Source organism: Ranitomeya variabilis, chromosome 4 (genome assembly GCF_051348905.1).
Source record: "Ranitomeya variabilis isolate aRanVar5 chromosome 4, aRanVar5.hap1, whole genome shotgun sequence".
Lineage (NCBI taxonomy): Eukaryota > Metazoa > Chordata > Amphibia > Anura > Dendrobatidae > Ranitomeya > Ranitomeya variabilis.
In genome coordinates, this window is record NC_135235.1 from 130,621,486 (window position 1) to 130,639,328 (window position 17,843).

The following is a 17,843-nucleotide window of genomic DNA, read 5'->3' on the forward strand; positions in this document are numbered from 1 at the left end:
ATCCCTGGCCTCGTATTGTTTTGTTTCATGTTTTGTTACTTTTCTGTAGCAAAAAACAAAGGTGCAGAAAATATTTATCAGGTTTTAGATTCACAAATCACGACATGTGAACTCGGCCCAATATTACGAATCCAGTCCTACAATTTCCTGGACTAGTTTAGTTCCTACAGAAATTACACCCTGATCTGACTGGGAACTTCTCACTCAAGACTTCACACATTTAGAAAAGGAAATATAGAACAACCGTTAAACTGTGCAGGTGAGACGAACCACAAGTACACGAATGCTCAACCTTGGTCTCGCTCAGTTCAGGAGGGTCCCGGCAGAGGGCAGCACTGAGCACAGCTGTGTGGAGCAGAAGGCCAGCCCTGCTTCCTGTGAAGTGTGTACAGGCTGGAGAGCAGCAGGAAGCGGCAAGAGACGAGCATTGTCCTGCCTGGTAAGCACGGACGGTCATAGTGTGACAGGGCCGAGGCCTCCTCACTGCCCAGCTGCCACCATGGCATGTATGTGTGGAGCGGGAAGCAGGTGGCTGTGGGCACAAGTACCCGGGTTACAGGCGAGGTAAACAACATGTACATCTGCATCCTGTGCTGTGGTCAGACTACTACTCCCAACATGTCCTGGAGCTGCTGCCTCCTATAGGAGCTGTAGTCCATGTACAGAGCAGTAATGTGCATGATGACCAGTCTGCATCCTGTGCTGTGGTCAGACTACTACTCCCAACATGCCCTGGAGCTGCTGCCTCCTATAGGAGCTGTAGTCCATGTACAGAGCAGTAATGTGCATGATGACCAGTCTGCATCCTGTGCTGTGGTCAGACTACTACCCCCAACATGTCCTGGATCTGCTGCCTCCTATAGGAGCTGTAGTCCATGTACAGAGCAGTAATGTGCATGATGACCAGTCTGCATCCTGTGCTGTGGTCAGACTACTACCCCCAACATGTCCTGGAGCTGCTGCCTCCTATAGGAGCTGTAGTCCATGTACAGAGCAGTAATGTGCATGATGACCAGTCTGCATCCTGTGCTGTGGTCAGACTACTACTCCCAACATGTCCTGGATCTGCTGCCTCCTATAGGAGCTGTAGTCCATGTACAGAGCAGTAATGTGCACGATGACCAGTCTGCATCCTGTGCTGTGGTCAGACTACTACTCCCAACATGTCCTGGAGCTGCTGCCTCCTATAGGAGCTGTAGTCCATGTACAGAGCAGTAATGTGCACGATGACCAGTCTGCATCCTGTGCTGTGGTCAGACTACTACCCCCAACATGTCCTGGATCTGCTGCCTCCTATAGGAGCTGTAGTCCATGTACAGAGCAGTAATGTGCATGATGACCAGTCTGCATCCTGTGCTGTGGTCAGACTACTACTCCCAACATGTCCTGGATCTGCTGCCTCCTATAGGAGCTGTAGTCCATGTACAGAGCAGTAATGTGCATGATGACCAGTCTGCATCCTGTGCTGTGGTCAGACTACTACTCCCAACATGTCCTGGAGCTGCTGCCTCCTATAGGAGCTGTAGTCCATGTACAGAGCAGTAATGTGCATGATGACCAGTCTGCATCCTGTGCTGTGGTCAGACTACTACTCCCAACATGTCCTGGATCTGCTGCCTCCTATAGGAGCTGTAGTCCATGTACAGAGCAGTAATGTGCATGATGACCAGTCTGCATCCTGTGCTGTGGTCAGACTACTACTCCCAACATGTCCTGGAGCTGCTGCCTCCTATAGGAGCTGTAGTCCATGTATAGAGCAGTAATGTGCATGATGACCAGTCTGCATCCTGTGCTGTGGTCAGACTACTACCCCCAACATGTCCTGGAGCTGCTGCCTCCTATAGGAGCTGTAGTCCATGTACAGAGCAGTAATGTGCATGATAACCAGTCTGCATCCTGTGCTGTGGTCAGACTACTACCCCCAACATGTCCTGGAGCTGCTGCCTCCTATAGGAGCTGTAGTCCATGTACAGAGCAGTAATGTGCATGATGACCAGTCTGCATCCTGTGCTGTGGTCAGACTACTACTCCCAACATGTCCTGGAGCTGCTGCCTCCTATAGGAGCTGTAGTCCATGTACAGAGCAGTAATGTGCACGATGACCAGTCTGCATCCTGTGCTGTGGTCAGACTACTACCCCCAACATGTCCTGGAGCTGCTGCCTCCTATAGGAGCTGTAGTCCATGTACAGAGCAGTAATGTGCATGATGACCAGTCTGCATCCTGTGCTGTGGTCAGACTACTACTCCCAACATGTCTTGGATCTGCTGCCTCCTATAGGAGCTGTAGTCCATGTACAGAGCAGTAATGTGCATGATAACCAGTCTGCATCCTGTGCTGTGGTCAGACTACTACTCCCAACATATCCTGGAGCTGCTGCCTCCTATAGGAGCTGTAGTCCATGTACAGAGCAGTAATGTGCATGATGACCAGTCTGCATCCTGTGCTGTGGTCAGACTACTACTCCCAACATGTCCTGGAGCTGCTGCCTCCTATAGGAGCTGTAGTCCATGTACAGAGCAGTAATGTGCATGATGACCAGTCTGCATCCTGTGCTGTGGTCAGACTACTACTCCCAACATGTCCTGGAGCTGCTGCCTCCTATAGGAGCTGTAGTCCATGTACAGAGCAGTAATGTGCATGATGACCAGTCTGCATCCTGTGCTGTGGTCAGACTACTACCCCCAACATGTCCTGGATCTGCTGCCTCCTATAGGAGCTGTAGTCCATGTACAGAGCAGTAATGTGCATGATGACCAGTCTGCATCCTGTGCTGTGGTCAGACTACTACTCCCAACATGTCCTGGATCTGCTGCCTCCTATAGGAGCTGTAGTCCATGTACAGAGCAGTAATGTGCATGATGACCAGTCTGCATCCTGTGCTGTGGTCAGACTACTACTCCCAACATGTCCTGGAGCTGCTGCCTCCTATAGGAGCTGTAGTCCATGTACAGAGCAGTAATGTGCATGATGACCAGTCTGCATCCTGTGCTGTGGTCAGACTACTACTCCCAACATGTCCTGGATCTGCTGCCTCCTATAGGAGCTGTAGTCCATGTACAGAGCAGTAATGTGCATGATGACCAGTCTGCATCCTGTGCTGTGGTCAGACTACTACTCCCAACATGTCCTGGAGCTGCTGCCTCCTATAGGAGCTGTAGTCCATGTATAGAGCAGTAATGTGCATGATGACCAGTCTGCATCCTGTGCTGTGGTCAGACTACTACCCCCAACATGTCCTGGAGCTGCTGCCTCCTATAGGAGCTGTAGTCCATGTACAGAGCAGTAATGTGCATGATAACCAGTCTGCATCCTGTGCTGTGGTCAGACTACTACCCCCAACATGTCCTGGAGCTGCTGCCTCCTATAGGAGCTGTAGTCCATGTACAGAGCAGTAATGTGCATGATGACCAGTCTGCATCCTGTGCTGTGGTCAGACTACTACTCCCAACATGTCCTGGAGCTGCTGCCTCCTATAGGAGCTGTAGTCCATGTACAGAGCAGTAATGTGCACGATGACCAGTCTGCATCCTGTGCTGTGGTCAGACTACTACCCCCAACATGTCCTGGAGCTGCTGCCTCCTATAGGAGCTGTAGTCCATGTACAGAGCAGTAATGTGCATGATGACCAGTCTGCATCCTGTGCTGTGGTCAGACTACTACTCCCAACATGTCTTGGATCTGCTGCCTCCTATAGGAGCTGTAGTCCATGTACAGAGCAGTAATGTGCATGATAACCAGTCTGCATCCTGTGCTGTGGTCAGACTACTACTCCCAACATATCCTGGAGCTGCTGCCTCCTATAGGAGCTGTAGTCCATGTACAGAGCAGTAATGTGCATGATGACCAGTCTGCATCCTGTGCTGTTGTCAGACTACTACTCCCAACATGTCCTGGAGCTGCTGCCTCCTATAGTAGCTGTAGTCCATGTACAGAGCAGTAATGTGCATGATGAACAGGATGTATCCTGTGCTGTGGTCAGACTACTACTCCCAACATATCCTGGAGCTGCTGCCTCCTATAGGAGCTGTAGTCCATGTACAGAGCAGTAATGTGCATGATGACCAGTCTGCATCCTGTGCTGTGGTCAGACTACTACTCCCAACATGTCCTGGAGCTGCTGCCTCCTATAGGAGCTGTAGTCCATGTACAGAGCAGTAATGTGCACGATGACCAGTCTGCATCCTGTGCTGTGGTCAGACTACTACCCCCAACATGTCCTGGAGCTGCTGCCTCCTATAGGAGCTGTAGTCCATGTACAGAGCAGTAATGTGCATGATGACCAGTCTGCATCCTGTGCTGTGGTCAGACTACTACTCCCAACATGTCTTGGATCTGCTGCCTCCTATAGGAGCTGTAGTCCATGTACAGAGCAGTAATGTGCATGATAACCAGTCTGCATCCTGTGCTGTGGTCAGACTACTACTCCCAACATATCCTGGAGCTGCTGCCTCCTATAGGAGCTGTAGTCCATGTACAGAGCAGTAATGTGCATGATGACCAGTCTGCATCCTGTGCTGTTGTCAGACTACTACTCCCAACATGTCCTGGAGCTGCTGCCTCCTATAGTAGCTGTAGTCCATGTACAGAGCAGTAATGTGCATGATGAACAGGATGTATCCTGTGCTGTGGTCAGACTACTACTCCCAACATATCCTGGAGCTGCTGCCTCCTATAGGAGCTGTAGTCCATGTACAGAGCAGTAATGTGCATGATAACCAGTCTGCATCCTGTGCTGTGGTCAGACTACTACTCCCAACATATCCTGGAGCTGCTGCCTCCTATAGGAGCTGTAGTCCATGTACAGAGCAGTAATGTGCATGATGACCAGTCTGCATCCTGTGCTGTGGTTAAACTACTACTCCCCAGATGCCTTGACAGCTGCTGCCTTTTATAGACAGGACCCTCCTGCTGGGGGGATTTAAACCTGTGATGACTTCACTTATACATACTGTAATGTTACCGGTATTGTAAAATTACAGTCTGGACTTCAAAGATGGCAGACAAGGGGCCCTTCAGTAGGTTCCCCAGTCGCCGCAACAATGTTATTGGCATTGGAGGGGACTTCTCTCCCCGTTTTTAACTTCTTAAATGATGCCTCACCATTGACAGAAGCTTCTAAGAGGTTTAAGTTTTGCGATCCGATCTAGCTCTGAGCAGTTATACGCGGGTGACTTGGTTGACGAAAAACATGTATAAGTATAGTGAGTCTTTGTTGTAAATAATATACCAAATTTCATGTAGATCCGACACCACGAAACAGACAGATAATGTCCAATGTTTTGACCAACCTGGCTACTCACCTATGCCTTAATACCCAGCGATATCTTACTAAATGTTGAATATTATTTACGATAAATACTCTATATCTTTACCTCCGTCAGTGCTGCGGTTTTTGTCAAATATATTATAGGATCATTATACTTTCCTCAAGCACAACCAACTGCACAGCAGTAGTGGGGTCTTCTACCTACATGTGTCTATACTCGGGTGACAACAATAACACAGACCGCACCGCTTGGTACATGGAGCTGATTCAACCCCAGAGCACACTACATAACTGCAATGGTACCTCTGTCATACATGTGCGGTGGAAGTCGGCAATTGAAACCTGGACATTATGAGCCTCGGCAGCCACCCGTGTGTGACCGGTCCTGACGTCAGCTCTAATCTCCACAACTACAGGACAATACAATGCATGAAGAACAATCATCCTTGAATATTATGGTCAGATAGAGTAATCTGTGAAGTTAAGGAGATGAGCCTCCAGACACCACCAACCACACATCCCGTTTACACCAAGGATCAGACAACAGGAGATATTTCATGTCCACATGACCCCCGCGGCCAGAACAGAGAGCGTCTGGATATGAGAGTGAGGGAGTACTCAAGACTTTATAGATTTCAAATTGTCCATAGATCATCAAAGTCTAGCACCATTTGTCTGCGTGCTGGGTGAAGCTTACGTGTTTTGTGCATTATAAGCTCAGTTTCTGCTATGGGTAAGAGCCTGTCGAGCTCAAAATACCTGAGTCTCACACAGTATGCTGATGCTACTTTTATTTTGATTACATGGAGAAGTGGTTTTAACATATAGTGATGGACTTTGTTGAAATCATAAAATGTTTGCAAAATGATCTGAATAAGATGTCTGAATGGGCAAACACTTGGCGAATGAGGTTTAATGTAGATAAATGTAGAGTAATTCACCTGGGATTGAGTAATCCTATGGCTGCATATACATTAAATGGGAGTGTACTCTGGACTACAGAACAGGAAAAGGATTTGGGTATTCTCGTTACAAGTAAGCTGAGCAGCATTAATCAATGTCAGGCAGCAGCTGCAAAAGCAAACAAGATTTTAGGATGTATAAAAAGATAAAGTCCCACAATCCCAATGTATTATTACCACTTTATAAATCACTTGTGAGGCCACATCTAGTATATGGTTTCCAGTTTTGGGCTCCACACCTTAAAAAGGATATTCAGAAATTAAAGTCAATTCAACGACGTGCAACTAGTTTATTACAAGGGATGGAAGGCCTCTCATAAGATGAATGGTTGGAAAAGTTGGGCTTGTTTAGCTTACAAAAAAAGACGCCTTAGAGCAGAGGTGTCAAACTGCAGTCCTCGAGGGCCGCCAACAGGTCATGTTTTCAGGATTTCCTTGTATTGCACAGGTGATAATTTAATCACCTGCACAGAATGATTCCAGCACCTTGTGGAATGCTAAGCAAATCCTGAAAACGTGACCTGTTGGCGGCCCTCGAGGAATGCAGTTTGACACCTCTGCCTTAGAGATCTCATTTACATGTATAAATACAGGTGCTTCTCACAAAATTAGAATATCATCAAAAAGTTAATTTATTTCAGTTATTCAAAACAAAAAGTGAAACTCGAATGTTAAACTCAAAAAAATAAAGGGGCCACTTAAATCCCACATCTTAGATATCACTGAATGAAATATTTCAGTTGTAAATCTTTATTCATTACATAGTGGAATATGTTGAGTGTAACGAATGGAAACGGAGGCACAGAAGTTGAAGTTCACATTCGTTTTTATTAGGATTTAACGTGGAACCTTGGGACCACGCTCCGGGGGATCTCCGAAGGGGACGTGACTACGTGAGCCCCAGACACCTGTGGTAAGTCCCCTTGAACAGGGTCAGAATGGAATGCCTGGGGGACACGGGTGCTACCTCCAGTTAGACCCCGAACTCGTAGCAGCTGTCCCAGCGGGTCAAACAGGGTTAGCAGGAGATGTGGAGCTAACCAGGTGATACCAGGTGGACGGGTAGAAGCAGGTTCCAGCGGTACTGGCTTTGTCCGGAGATGAGGATGGCAGATTGGCGGGACAAGACAGATCTGGCGTAGACAGAGCGAACGTCGTCCCAAATAGCCTGTAACCGGTAGCCCATCTGTGGAGACAGAGAGCATAAGCAGAACACTGGCAGAGAACTTCAGAAACAGAAGCACATGCTGACAAGAACCGGAAGAAGCAACAGTGGATACTTGTTGCTCCGGCGCCCTCCCTATGGTGGAGGAGCTAGAAATAGCAATGAACAACACGCCATTGGCCAGAAGCATCTTTTAAAAAAATGCGCGCTGTCTCTTTAAGAGACCGGGAGTGAGCGCACGCGTGACCTAAGCACTCTGCCTGAGAACCTGCTGGCAGCGCGCCAGGAAGCAGGAGAGGAGGGAGAGGCAGAGGCTGCATCCTGACAGCGTGGAGCCAGCACAGAGCGGGTGTCCCGACGGGGACCCTGCAAAGGTACAGAAACCGAACCGGGTGTAACATTGAGAACAACAAAACCTACAAATGATCAACGTAAATCACAACTAATATCCCACTGAGGTCTGGAGTTGGAATGATGCTCAAAATCAAAGTGGAAAATGAAGTTACAGGCTGATCCAACTTCAGTAGAAATGCCTCAAGACAAGGAAATGATGCTCAGTAGTGTGTGTGGCCTCCATGTGCCTGTATGACCTCCCTACAATGCCTGGGCATGCTCCTGATGAGGCGGCGGATGGTCTCCTGACGGACCTCCCAAACCTGGACTAAAACGTCCGCAAACTCCTGGACAGTCTGTGGTGCAACGTGACATTGGTGGATGGTGCGAGACATGATGTCCTAGATGTGTTCAATCGGATTCAGGTCTGGGGAATCTTGCAGGAACTGCTAACACACTCCAGCCACATGAGGTCTGGCATTGTCCTGTATTAGGAGGAACCCATGTCCAACCGCACCAGCATATGGTCTCACAAGGGGTCTGAGGATCTCATCTCGGTACCTAATGGCAGTCAGGCTACCTATGGCGAGCACATGGAGGGCTGTGCGGCCCTCCAAAGAAATGTCACCCCACATCATTAATGACCCACTGCCAATCCGGTCATGCTGAAGGATGTTGCAGGCAGCAGATCGCTCTCCATGGCGTCTCCAGACTCTGTCACGTGCTCAGTGTGAACCTGCTTTCATCTGTGAAGAGCACAGGGCGCCAGTGATGAATTTGCCAAACCTGGTGTTCAGTGGCAAATGCCAAGCCTGCACAGTGTTAGCCTGTGAGCACTACCCCCATCTGTGGACGTCGGGTACTCAGACCATCCTCATGGAGTCGGTTTCTAACCGTTTGTGCAGACACATGCACATTTGTGGCCTGCTGGAGGTCATTTTGCAGGGCTCTGGCAGTGCTCCTCCTGTTCCTCCTTGCACATAACTGGAGATAACTCTCCAGCGATCAGCTGACCGTGAGAACCAGCCTAGTGTTACCGGAGATAACCCCCGGTCACGTGCACAGCAGTTCTCGCGGTAAGCTAAGTTATCGCGAGAACTTAACTTACCGCGAGAACTGCAGTGGACGCGAAGCTTCCGGCGGCGGGACAGGTAAGCCGGCATATGATATGCGTAGTAAGCTGCATTACCGCAGTTTCTACTCATTTCACTAATCATTAGATGCAGTTTTACCGCATCTAATGATTATGGAAAATTTATGGCGTGGTGACAGAGCGCCGCTGCACTGTAAACAGACATGCTGCGTTCTGAAAAGACGTGCCGCATGTCCGTTTACGCTAGTCTGCCGCCTGTGTGTTGTACCGCATAGTGGAGACAGGATTTCATGAAATCCCCTCCACTATGCTGTAACATCTGGACGCTGCGTGTTTGACGATGCGGCTCTACACAGCGTCAAAAGCAGCGTTTCCTGAATGTGGACACATACCCTAAGTGTTCCCTTTTATTTTTTTTGAGCAGTGTATATAGAGTCATTACAAACAGAATGATCTATTTCAAGTGTTTATTTCTGTTAATTGGTACTGACAACCAGGGCATTCGCATTGGGGTAACACGGAAAATAACAGGTATTTGTTTGCTTTTTAAAACTTTGTACAGGTAGTTTAATTGCTTAAACATTTATAATATATAAAGAAATTACCAACCAAAAATTTTTGCTGGTATTTATGGTCAATAATAGTGCTAAACTATACAATTAATTCTTGGGGCCAACAATTGGTGAACAAGGCTTTGGGTCTCATTCAGACGTCAGTGTATCATGGCCCAATTCTGTTAAGGCTACTCAGTTTGAGTCGGGAGACCCGCTGTCTGTGTGTACACATCAGTCCTTATGTGGACAGTGTTTTCTATGTCTGAACTTGGCCTTAACCCCTTCACCCCCGGAGCTGTTTTTGTTTTTCGCTCCCCTCCTTCCCAGAGCCATAACTTTTTTTATTTTTCCGTCAATATGGCCATATGAGGGCTTATTTTTTGCGGGACGAGATGTACTTTTGAACGATACCATTGGTTTTACCATGCCGTGTAACAGAAAACTGGAAAAAAATTCCAAGTGTGATGAAATTGCAAAAAAAGTGCAATCTCACACTTGTTTTTTGTTTGGCTTTTTTGATAGGTTCACCAAATGCTAAAACTGACCTGCCGTTATGATTCTCCAGGTCATTACGAGTTCATAGACACCTAACATGTCTAGGTTATTTTTTATCTAAGTGGTGAAAAAAAATGCCAAAGTTTGCTTAAAAAAAAAAAAAAAAAAAAAATTGTGCGATTTTCCGATACCCGTAGCGTCTCCAATTTTCGTGATCTGGGGTCAGGTGAGGGCTTATTTTTTTGCGTGCCAAGCTGGCGTTTTTAATGATACCATTTTGGTGTAGATACATTCTTTTGATCGCCCGTTATTGCATTTTAATGCAATGTCGCGGCGACCAAAAAAACTTAATTTTGCCGTTTTGATTTTTTTTCTCGCTACGCCATTTAGCGGTCAGGTTAATCCTTTGTTTTTATTGATAGATTGGGCGATTCTGAATGCGGCAATACCAAATATGTGTATGTTTGATTTTTTTTTTGTATTGTTTTATTTTGATTGGGGCGAAAGGGGGGTGATTTGAACTTTTATATATTTTTTTTTTTTTTAATATTTTTAACCCCTTTCTGTCATCGGATGTACTATTCCATCCATGTGGGGTGGGCCCTACTTCCCGAGGACGGAATAGTACGTCCAGCGCGATCGGCCGCGCTCACGGGGGGAGCGTGGCCGATCGCGGCCGGGTGTCAGCTGACTATCGCAGCTGACATCTGGCACTATGTGACAGGAGTGGTCACGGACCGCCCCCGGCACATTAACCCCCGGCACACTGCGATCAAACATGATTGCAGTGTTCCGGCGGTATAGGGAAGCATCGCGCAGGGAGGGGGCTCCCTGCGGGCTTCCCTGAGACGATCGGTACAAGGCGATGTGCTCACCTTGTACCGAGCGTTTCCTCCCTGCAAGCCCCGGATCCAAAATGGCTGCTTGGCTGCATCCGGGTCCTGCAGGGAGGTGGCTTCACTGCGCCTGCTCAGAGCAGGCGCTGGGAAGCCTCCCTTCTGTGCACTTCAGATCGGCGATCTGTCACTGTTGTCACTTTACTGTGATGCCCCCCCCCCGGGGCAAAGTAAAAAAAAAAAAATTACATGTGTAAAAAAAAAAAAAAAAAAATCCTAAATAAATTATAATAAAAAAATAATATATATATTGTTCCAATAAATATTTTCCTTTAGCTAAATAAAAAAAAACAATAAAAGTACACATATTTAGTATCGCCGCGTCCGTAACGACCCGACCTATAAAACTGTCCCACTAGTTAACCCCTTCAGTGAACACCGTAAAAAAAAACAAAAAAAAAACCGAGGCAAAAAACAATGTTTTTTTATCATACCGCCAAACAAAAAGTGGAATAACACGCGATCAAACAGACGGAGATAAATAACCATGGTACTGCTGAAAACGTCATCTTGTCCTGCAAAAAACGAGCCGCCATACAGCATCATCAGGAGAAAAAATAAAAAAGTTATAGTCCTCAGAATAAAGCGATGCAAAAATAATTATTTTTTTCTAAACAATTGTTTTTATCGTATAAAAACGCCAAAACATAAAAAAATGATATAAATGAGGTATCGCTGTAATCGTACTGACCCAAAGAATGAAACTGCTTTATCCATTTTACCAAACGCGGAACTGTATAAACGCCCCCCAAAAAAGAAATTCATGAATAGCTGGTTTTTGGTCATTCTGCCTCACAAAAATCGGAATAAAAAGCGATCAAAAAATGTCACGTGCCCGAAAATGTTACCAATAACAGCGTCAACTTGTCCCGCAAAAAACAAGACCTCACATGACTCTGTGGTCTCAAATATGGAAAAATTATAGCACTCAAAATGTGGTAACGCAAAAAACATTTTTTGCAATAAAAAGCGTCTTTTAGTGTGTGACGGCTGCCAATCAAAAATCCGCTAGAAAACGCGCTATAAAAGTAAATCAAACCCCCCTTCATCACCCCCTTAGTTACGAAAAATTAAAAAAATGTATTTATTTCCATTTTCCTGTTAGGGCTAGGGTTGGGGCTAAAGTTAGGGTTGGGGCTAAAGTTAGGGTTGGGGCTAAAGTTAGGGTTTGGATTACATTTACGTTGGGAATAGGGTTGGGACTAGGGTTAGGGGTGTGGTTAGGGTTACCGTTGAGATTAGGGTTAGGGGTGTGTTTGGATTAGGGTTTCAGTTATAATTGGGTCGTTTCCACTGTTTAGGCACATCAGGGGCTCTCCAAATGCGACATTGCGTCCGATCTCAATTCCAGCCAATTCTGCGTTGAAAAAGTAAAACAGTGCTCCTTCCCTTCCGAGCTCTTCCGTGCGCACAAACAGGGGTTTACCCCAACATATGGGGTATCAGCATACTCATGACACATTGGACAACAACTTTTGGGGTCCAATTTCTCCTGTTAATCTTGGGAAAATACAAAACTGGGGGCTAAAAAATAATTTTTGTGGGGAAAAAAAAAAGAATTTTTATTTTCACGGCTCTGCGTTATGAACTGTAGTGAAACACTTGGGTGTTCAAAGCTCTCACAACACATCTAGATGAGTTCTTTAGGTGGTCTACTTTCCAAAATGGTGTCACTTGTGGGGGGTTTCAATGTTTAGGCACATCAGTGGCTCTCCAAACGCAACATGGCGTCCCATCTCAATTCCAGTCAATTTTACTTTGAAAAGTCAAATGGCGCTCCTTCCCTTCCGAGCTCGGTCATGCACCCAAACAGTGGTGTACCCCCACATATGAGGTATCAGCGTACTCAGGACAAATTGGACAACAACTTTTGGGGTCCAATTTCTTCTCTTACCCTTGGGAAAATAAAAAATTGGGGGCGAAAAAATCATTTTTGTGAAAAAATATGATTTTTTATTTTTACGGCTCTGCGTTGTAAACTTCTGTGAAGAACTTGGTGGGTCAAAGTGCTCACCACACATCTAGATAAGTTCCTTAGGGGGTCTACTTTCCAAAATGGTGTCACTTGTGGGGGGTTTCAATGTTTAGGCACATCAGGGGCTCTCCAAACACAACATGGCGTCCCATCTCAATTCCAGTCAATTTTGCATTGAAAAGTCAAATGGCGCTCCTTCGCTTCCGAGCTCTCCCTTGCGCCCAAACAGTGGTTTACCCCCACATATGGGGTATCAGCGTACTCAGGACAAAATGTACAACAACTTTTGCGGTCCATTTTCTCCTGTTACCCTTGGTAAAATAAAACAAATTGGAGCTGAAGTAAATTTTTTGTGTAAAAAAGTTAAATGTTAATTTTTATTTAAACATTCCAAAAATTCCTGTGAAACACCTGAAGGGTTAATAAACTTCTTGAATGTGGTTTTGAGCACCTTGAGGGGTGCAGTTTTTAGAATGGTGTCACACTTGGGTATTTTCCATCATATAGACCCCTCAAAATAACTTCAACTGAGATGTGGTCCCTAAAAAAAAATGGTGTTGTAAAAATGAGAAATTGCTGGTCAACTTTTAGCCCTTATAACTCCCTAACAAAAAAAAATGTTGGTTCCAAAATTGTGCTGATGTAAAGTAGACATGTGGGAAATGTTACTTATTAAAGGGAACCTACCACCCCGTTTTTTAAAAATTAGATAAAAATAGTGTGAAATAGGGGTAGAGCTGGGCTTTACATTAGGGCCTTTTCGGTGCCTTTACACCCCCGTTAGGCTGCCCAAATACCTTTGTGAAGTGGCCATTTTCTGCTGTCACTCAAGTGGGTCAGGTCGGATGGGCGTGGTCACAGCGCTGTTTGTCCCCCAGGATCCTGCTCATCATTACGTTGGTGGCGTAGTGGTGTGCGCATGTCCAGCAGGCGAATCCACTGCCCAGGAGATGAATAACGGCGCGGTCTTCGCTATTCAGCCGTTTACCGGTGGGCCGCGCCTGCGCAGATGGAGCGCTCTGCTGCCCGGGACTTCAGGAAAATGGCCGCGGGATTCCGCGCGTGCGCAGATGGAGATCGCGGCGGCCATTTTCCTGAAGCCCCGGGCAGCAGAGCGCTCCATCTGCGCAGGCGCGGCCACAGGAAAGATGGCCGCGCCCACCGGTAAACGGCTGAATAGCGAAGACCGCGCCGTTATTCATCTCCTGGGCAGTGGATTCGCCTGCTGGACATGTGCACACCACTACGCCACCAACGTAATGATGAGCAGGATCCTGGGGGACAAACAGCGCTGTGACCACGCCCATCCGACCTGACCCACTTGAGTGACAGCAGAAAACGGCCACTTCACAAAGGTATTTGGGCAGCCTAACGGGGGTGTAAAGGCACCGAAAAGGCCCTAATGTAAAGCCCAGCTCTGCCCCTATTTCACACTATTTTTATCTAATTTTTAAAAAACGGGGTGGTAGGTTCCCTTTAAGTATATTGTGTGACATATCTCTGTGATTTAATTGTATAAAAATTCAAAGTTGGAAAATTGCGAAATTTTCAACATTTTCGCCAAATTTCCATTTTTTTTAAAAAAAATAAGCGCAGGTAATATCAAAGAAATTTTACCACTATCATGAAGTACAATATGTCACGAGAAAACTGTCAGAATCACCTGGATCCGTTGAAGTGTTGCAGAGTTATAACCTCATAAAGGGACAGTGGTCAGAATTGTAAAAATTGGCCCGGTCATTAACGTGCAAACAACCCTTGGGGGGTAAAGGGGTTAAACACTTTTTTTTTTTTTGGCATGCTTCAATAGCCTCTATAGGAGGCTAGAGGCATGCACAACTCGATCGCCTGTGCTACATAGAGGTGAAGTACAGATCACCTCTATGTAGCAGGAATGAAGGTGTACTTTGAACCCCGACCACAGGGTGGCGCTCAAAGCAATCGGCCATCAACAACCATAGAGGTCTCAAGGAGACCTCTGGTTGTTATGGCAATGCACCGATGACCCATGATCATGTGACGGTCGGCGGTGCGAGCACTCCCAGCCGCGCGGCCGGGAGCGCTAGTTAAATGCCGCTGTCAGCGCTTGACGGCGGCACTTAACTAGTTAATGGGCGCGGGCGGATCGCGATTCCGCTCGCGCTCATTGCGCGCACATGTCAGCTGTACAAAACAGCTGACATGTCGCGGCTTTGAGGTGGGCTCCGGCGGTGAGCCCCCCTCAAAGCAGGGGATCTGCCAGCTGACGTACTATTCCGTCAGCTGGCAGAAAGGGGTTAATGTTAATGACCTTTTAATAAGAATTGTCCCATGAGGAGAACATTTCCATATGCCTTTTTTAGCCATGTGATCTGATCCTAGCAGTTGGTGGGAGCTTACAGAACATAGGGGATATTCTTGCTGGGAAGGTGCCAGATATGATTAATTTACTTGTTATTATCAGAATCCATCTGTATAGAATATAGATGACCTATCATATCTGCCTTCTGATGTGTTATACCTACCTGTTTTTCCATTAGATTCTGTTACTTTTAAAGAAAATGGTGCGAATTTTAGCAAATGGTGATATTGTTCAAGATGATGACCCTCGAATCAGAGCAAACAGCCAGCGCAGCAGTACTCGCCAGGTAAGAGCTTGTTAGATCACCATTTTGGCTAAGGCTACATTCGCACAACCATACTTTGGTCCAAGTGCTGTCCATGCAAATAACTGACCTCACACGGACCACTCTGACCAATGTAGGGTTGTTCAGATGAGGATTTTTTTACATGGACTGTTGAGATAAAAAAAATCATCTTTTTTTTTTTCTGGATGAAAAACAGAATATTTGTTTAGACTCTTGATTAAACGTAGCCTAATATACATGGTCGATGCAGATAAGTCAGTATAATGTTCAAATCATTAACCATTCGAGTATAAATCAAATTGTATTGGACACACCTCCCAGTGATAGGTATTTTTTTTTCTGAAAAACGAAAAATAAAAAACCTCAAAATGCACTCTTCCAAATTATTATGCACAAACGAGTTTTCAAACATTTCATAGGTTGAAAAGAATTAAAATAGTAATTTGTTGAATTTGCAGCATTAAGAGGTGACATTTACTGAAATCAAAAGCTATTTCAATCAAAAACATCTTAACAGTCCAAGTTACGGGATCTGTCACCGTGAAAATGCAGTCTAATCTACAGGCATCATCGTATAAATCAGGAGGAGCTGATCAGATTGATATTTAGTTTTCTGAAAAAATGGTCAGTATAACTTGTTTTATCATTTTAGTCTGCTTTTTCTGAGATTTCCATGACCTGGATTTGAGCAATATTGCCTTATTGATGTTTATGCATATGTGTATAGATCACATGCGACTCCAGTCACTATGACTAAATGACTTAGTGGCCCTATTAATGAAACTAATCACCCTATACCCACTGTCCGGTTATATTGATGTGCACTTTATATGGTAACTTGTGCCCCTGCAATCTAGTGCTCAGCAGCCTTTTTATGTTCTACTACATCTATTTTATGTAATATATTTGAATACAATTTTGATTTTATGGATTATACTCTGTGGTGGTTTTATCCTCTCCTTCTTTAAATGTTCACACTTGTAGGCGTGTTCTTTACATGAACTGATGCAAACCCTCAAAAAGAAAACCATGAAATTCCAGGTTCGGAGGTAGCAAAAGACCCGAAAAATGCTGGGGTGGGGTGCTGAATACTTTTGCAAGCCACTGGTGGGACCTCTTTGATATCACCTTCACAATTCTTGTATCCATTGAATTTGTTAGTTTTTGGATTGTTTCTGCATGGTTTTTTTTTGCAGTATGTCAGAATAGCCTCCCAGAGCTGCTGTTTTAATGTGCACTACCTCCCACCCTCATAGATCTTTTTCTTGAGGATATGGAGCGCCCCCACTGTCGCAGGGCCGAGGGGTACCCGGTACCGGGCCTCTCTGTCTCGGTTCTGGGATTGTCACGGTGGCTAGACCCGGTCCGTGACCCTGCTGAGGGGCGTCCAGTAGAAGTTGAGAGTGATGATGTGTGGTGCAGGGTGCGATGAATAACGAGGACACCAGGTTGCAGTCTCTTTACCTCTTTACTGAAGGCTTCAGGATCCTCAATCCGGAGTACGGTTAACAGGGCTGTCTGAGACCAGCCGGTCCGATGGCACCTCCAGAGTTCCCTTTGCAGGTGGAAATCTGTGCCTTCCTTCTAGCACTTGTGTGTTGTAGTCCTTCCCTGCTGAGCACCACGGGATAGTCCTCCCAACTGTTGTATCTGTTTCTGATGTTCCCTCACAACTGATTCTGATGTTCTTCTCCGTCCCCCAGATGATATGGCTAGGACGCACCCGTATGACGGGTAGGCCTGGAGTTCTTCCGGGACCCTAGAGTCGCCCCTCTCCCACTGTTGCCCCCTATGTCTGCTTAGGTGATTTAGGTGAGACAGCCCGCCTATAACTGACTGTCCTGCCGTTGGTTTGAAGTAAGGCTTGGAGCTCAATACTTCCTCGGTGTTCCGGCCACTGGCTACGCGCCTCAGTAGGATGTTGCCTCGGTCTTACAGCACGACTCCTACTGGTGTTATCTCCTTGTTGTGTTGATCTCGTTTCTCACTCTTCACAATAAACCTCGCTTCTTGCCCTTTCTTGGGGTACCGCCGCAATGAAGTGCAGGCGCGGTCCCGTAACGTTCTTTCTGTTCGCTAGGCCTCTGTCAGGATCCCACCCCTGACAGGGACCCCCCTGAATCTTCCCCTGCAACACCCTCTGCCACAGGATGTTGCCTGGTTCCAACCCAGTCAGCTTCTCTCTAACTTCCTATCTAACCCCCAGTTTTACCAGATTGTGAGGAGTGGCCTAATACATAGCACCCTTAGCTCCCCCTGGAGGCCAGACTGTGAAGTGTATTGGTGTCTGTGATACCTGGTCAGGTGAACTCCTTCAGTGCCATCAGACGTACCAACACCCCCCTTAGCGGCGGAGCATCATCACTGCAACGACCAGGACTCTGGGGCACTGCAGATACTCCAGAGGTTCTCAGTAGGGTTGAGGTCAGGGTAGGTTGGTGGAAAAGCCATGTGTTTTTTCTCCTTATATCCCA

The 17,843-nt window shown here is 46.4% G+C and overlaps 1 protein-coding gene across 5 annotated transcripts in view; it reads left to right on the plus strand.

The window, feature by feature from the left end:
* The first annotated feature begins 267 nt into the window (after nt 1–267).
* Nucleotides 268–17,843, plus strand: part of FAM241B (family with sequence similarity 241 member B) — a 34,888-nt gene continuing 17,312 nt past the window's right edge. The window contains exons 1-3 of one of the 5 annotated variants that reach the window (XM_077259270.1): nt 369–439; nt 7,066–7,144; nt 15,262–15,369. In XM_077259270.1, the coding sequence (XP_077115385.1) occupies nt 15,283–15,369 (87 nt within the window). In that variant the 5' untranslated portion in view covers nt 369–439; nt 7,066–7,144; nt 15,262–15,282. Of the gene's footprint in view, nt 565–7,065; nt 7,145–15,261; nt 15,370–17,843 lie in introns of all 5 variants that reach the window. The other 4 variants (XM_077259269.1, XM_077259265.1, XM_077259266.1 and 1 more) reach the window with 4 other exon arrangements.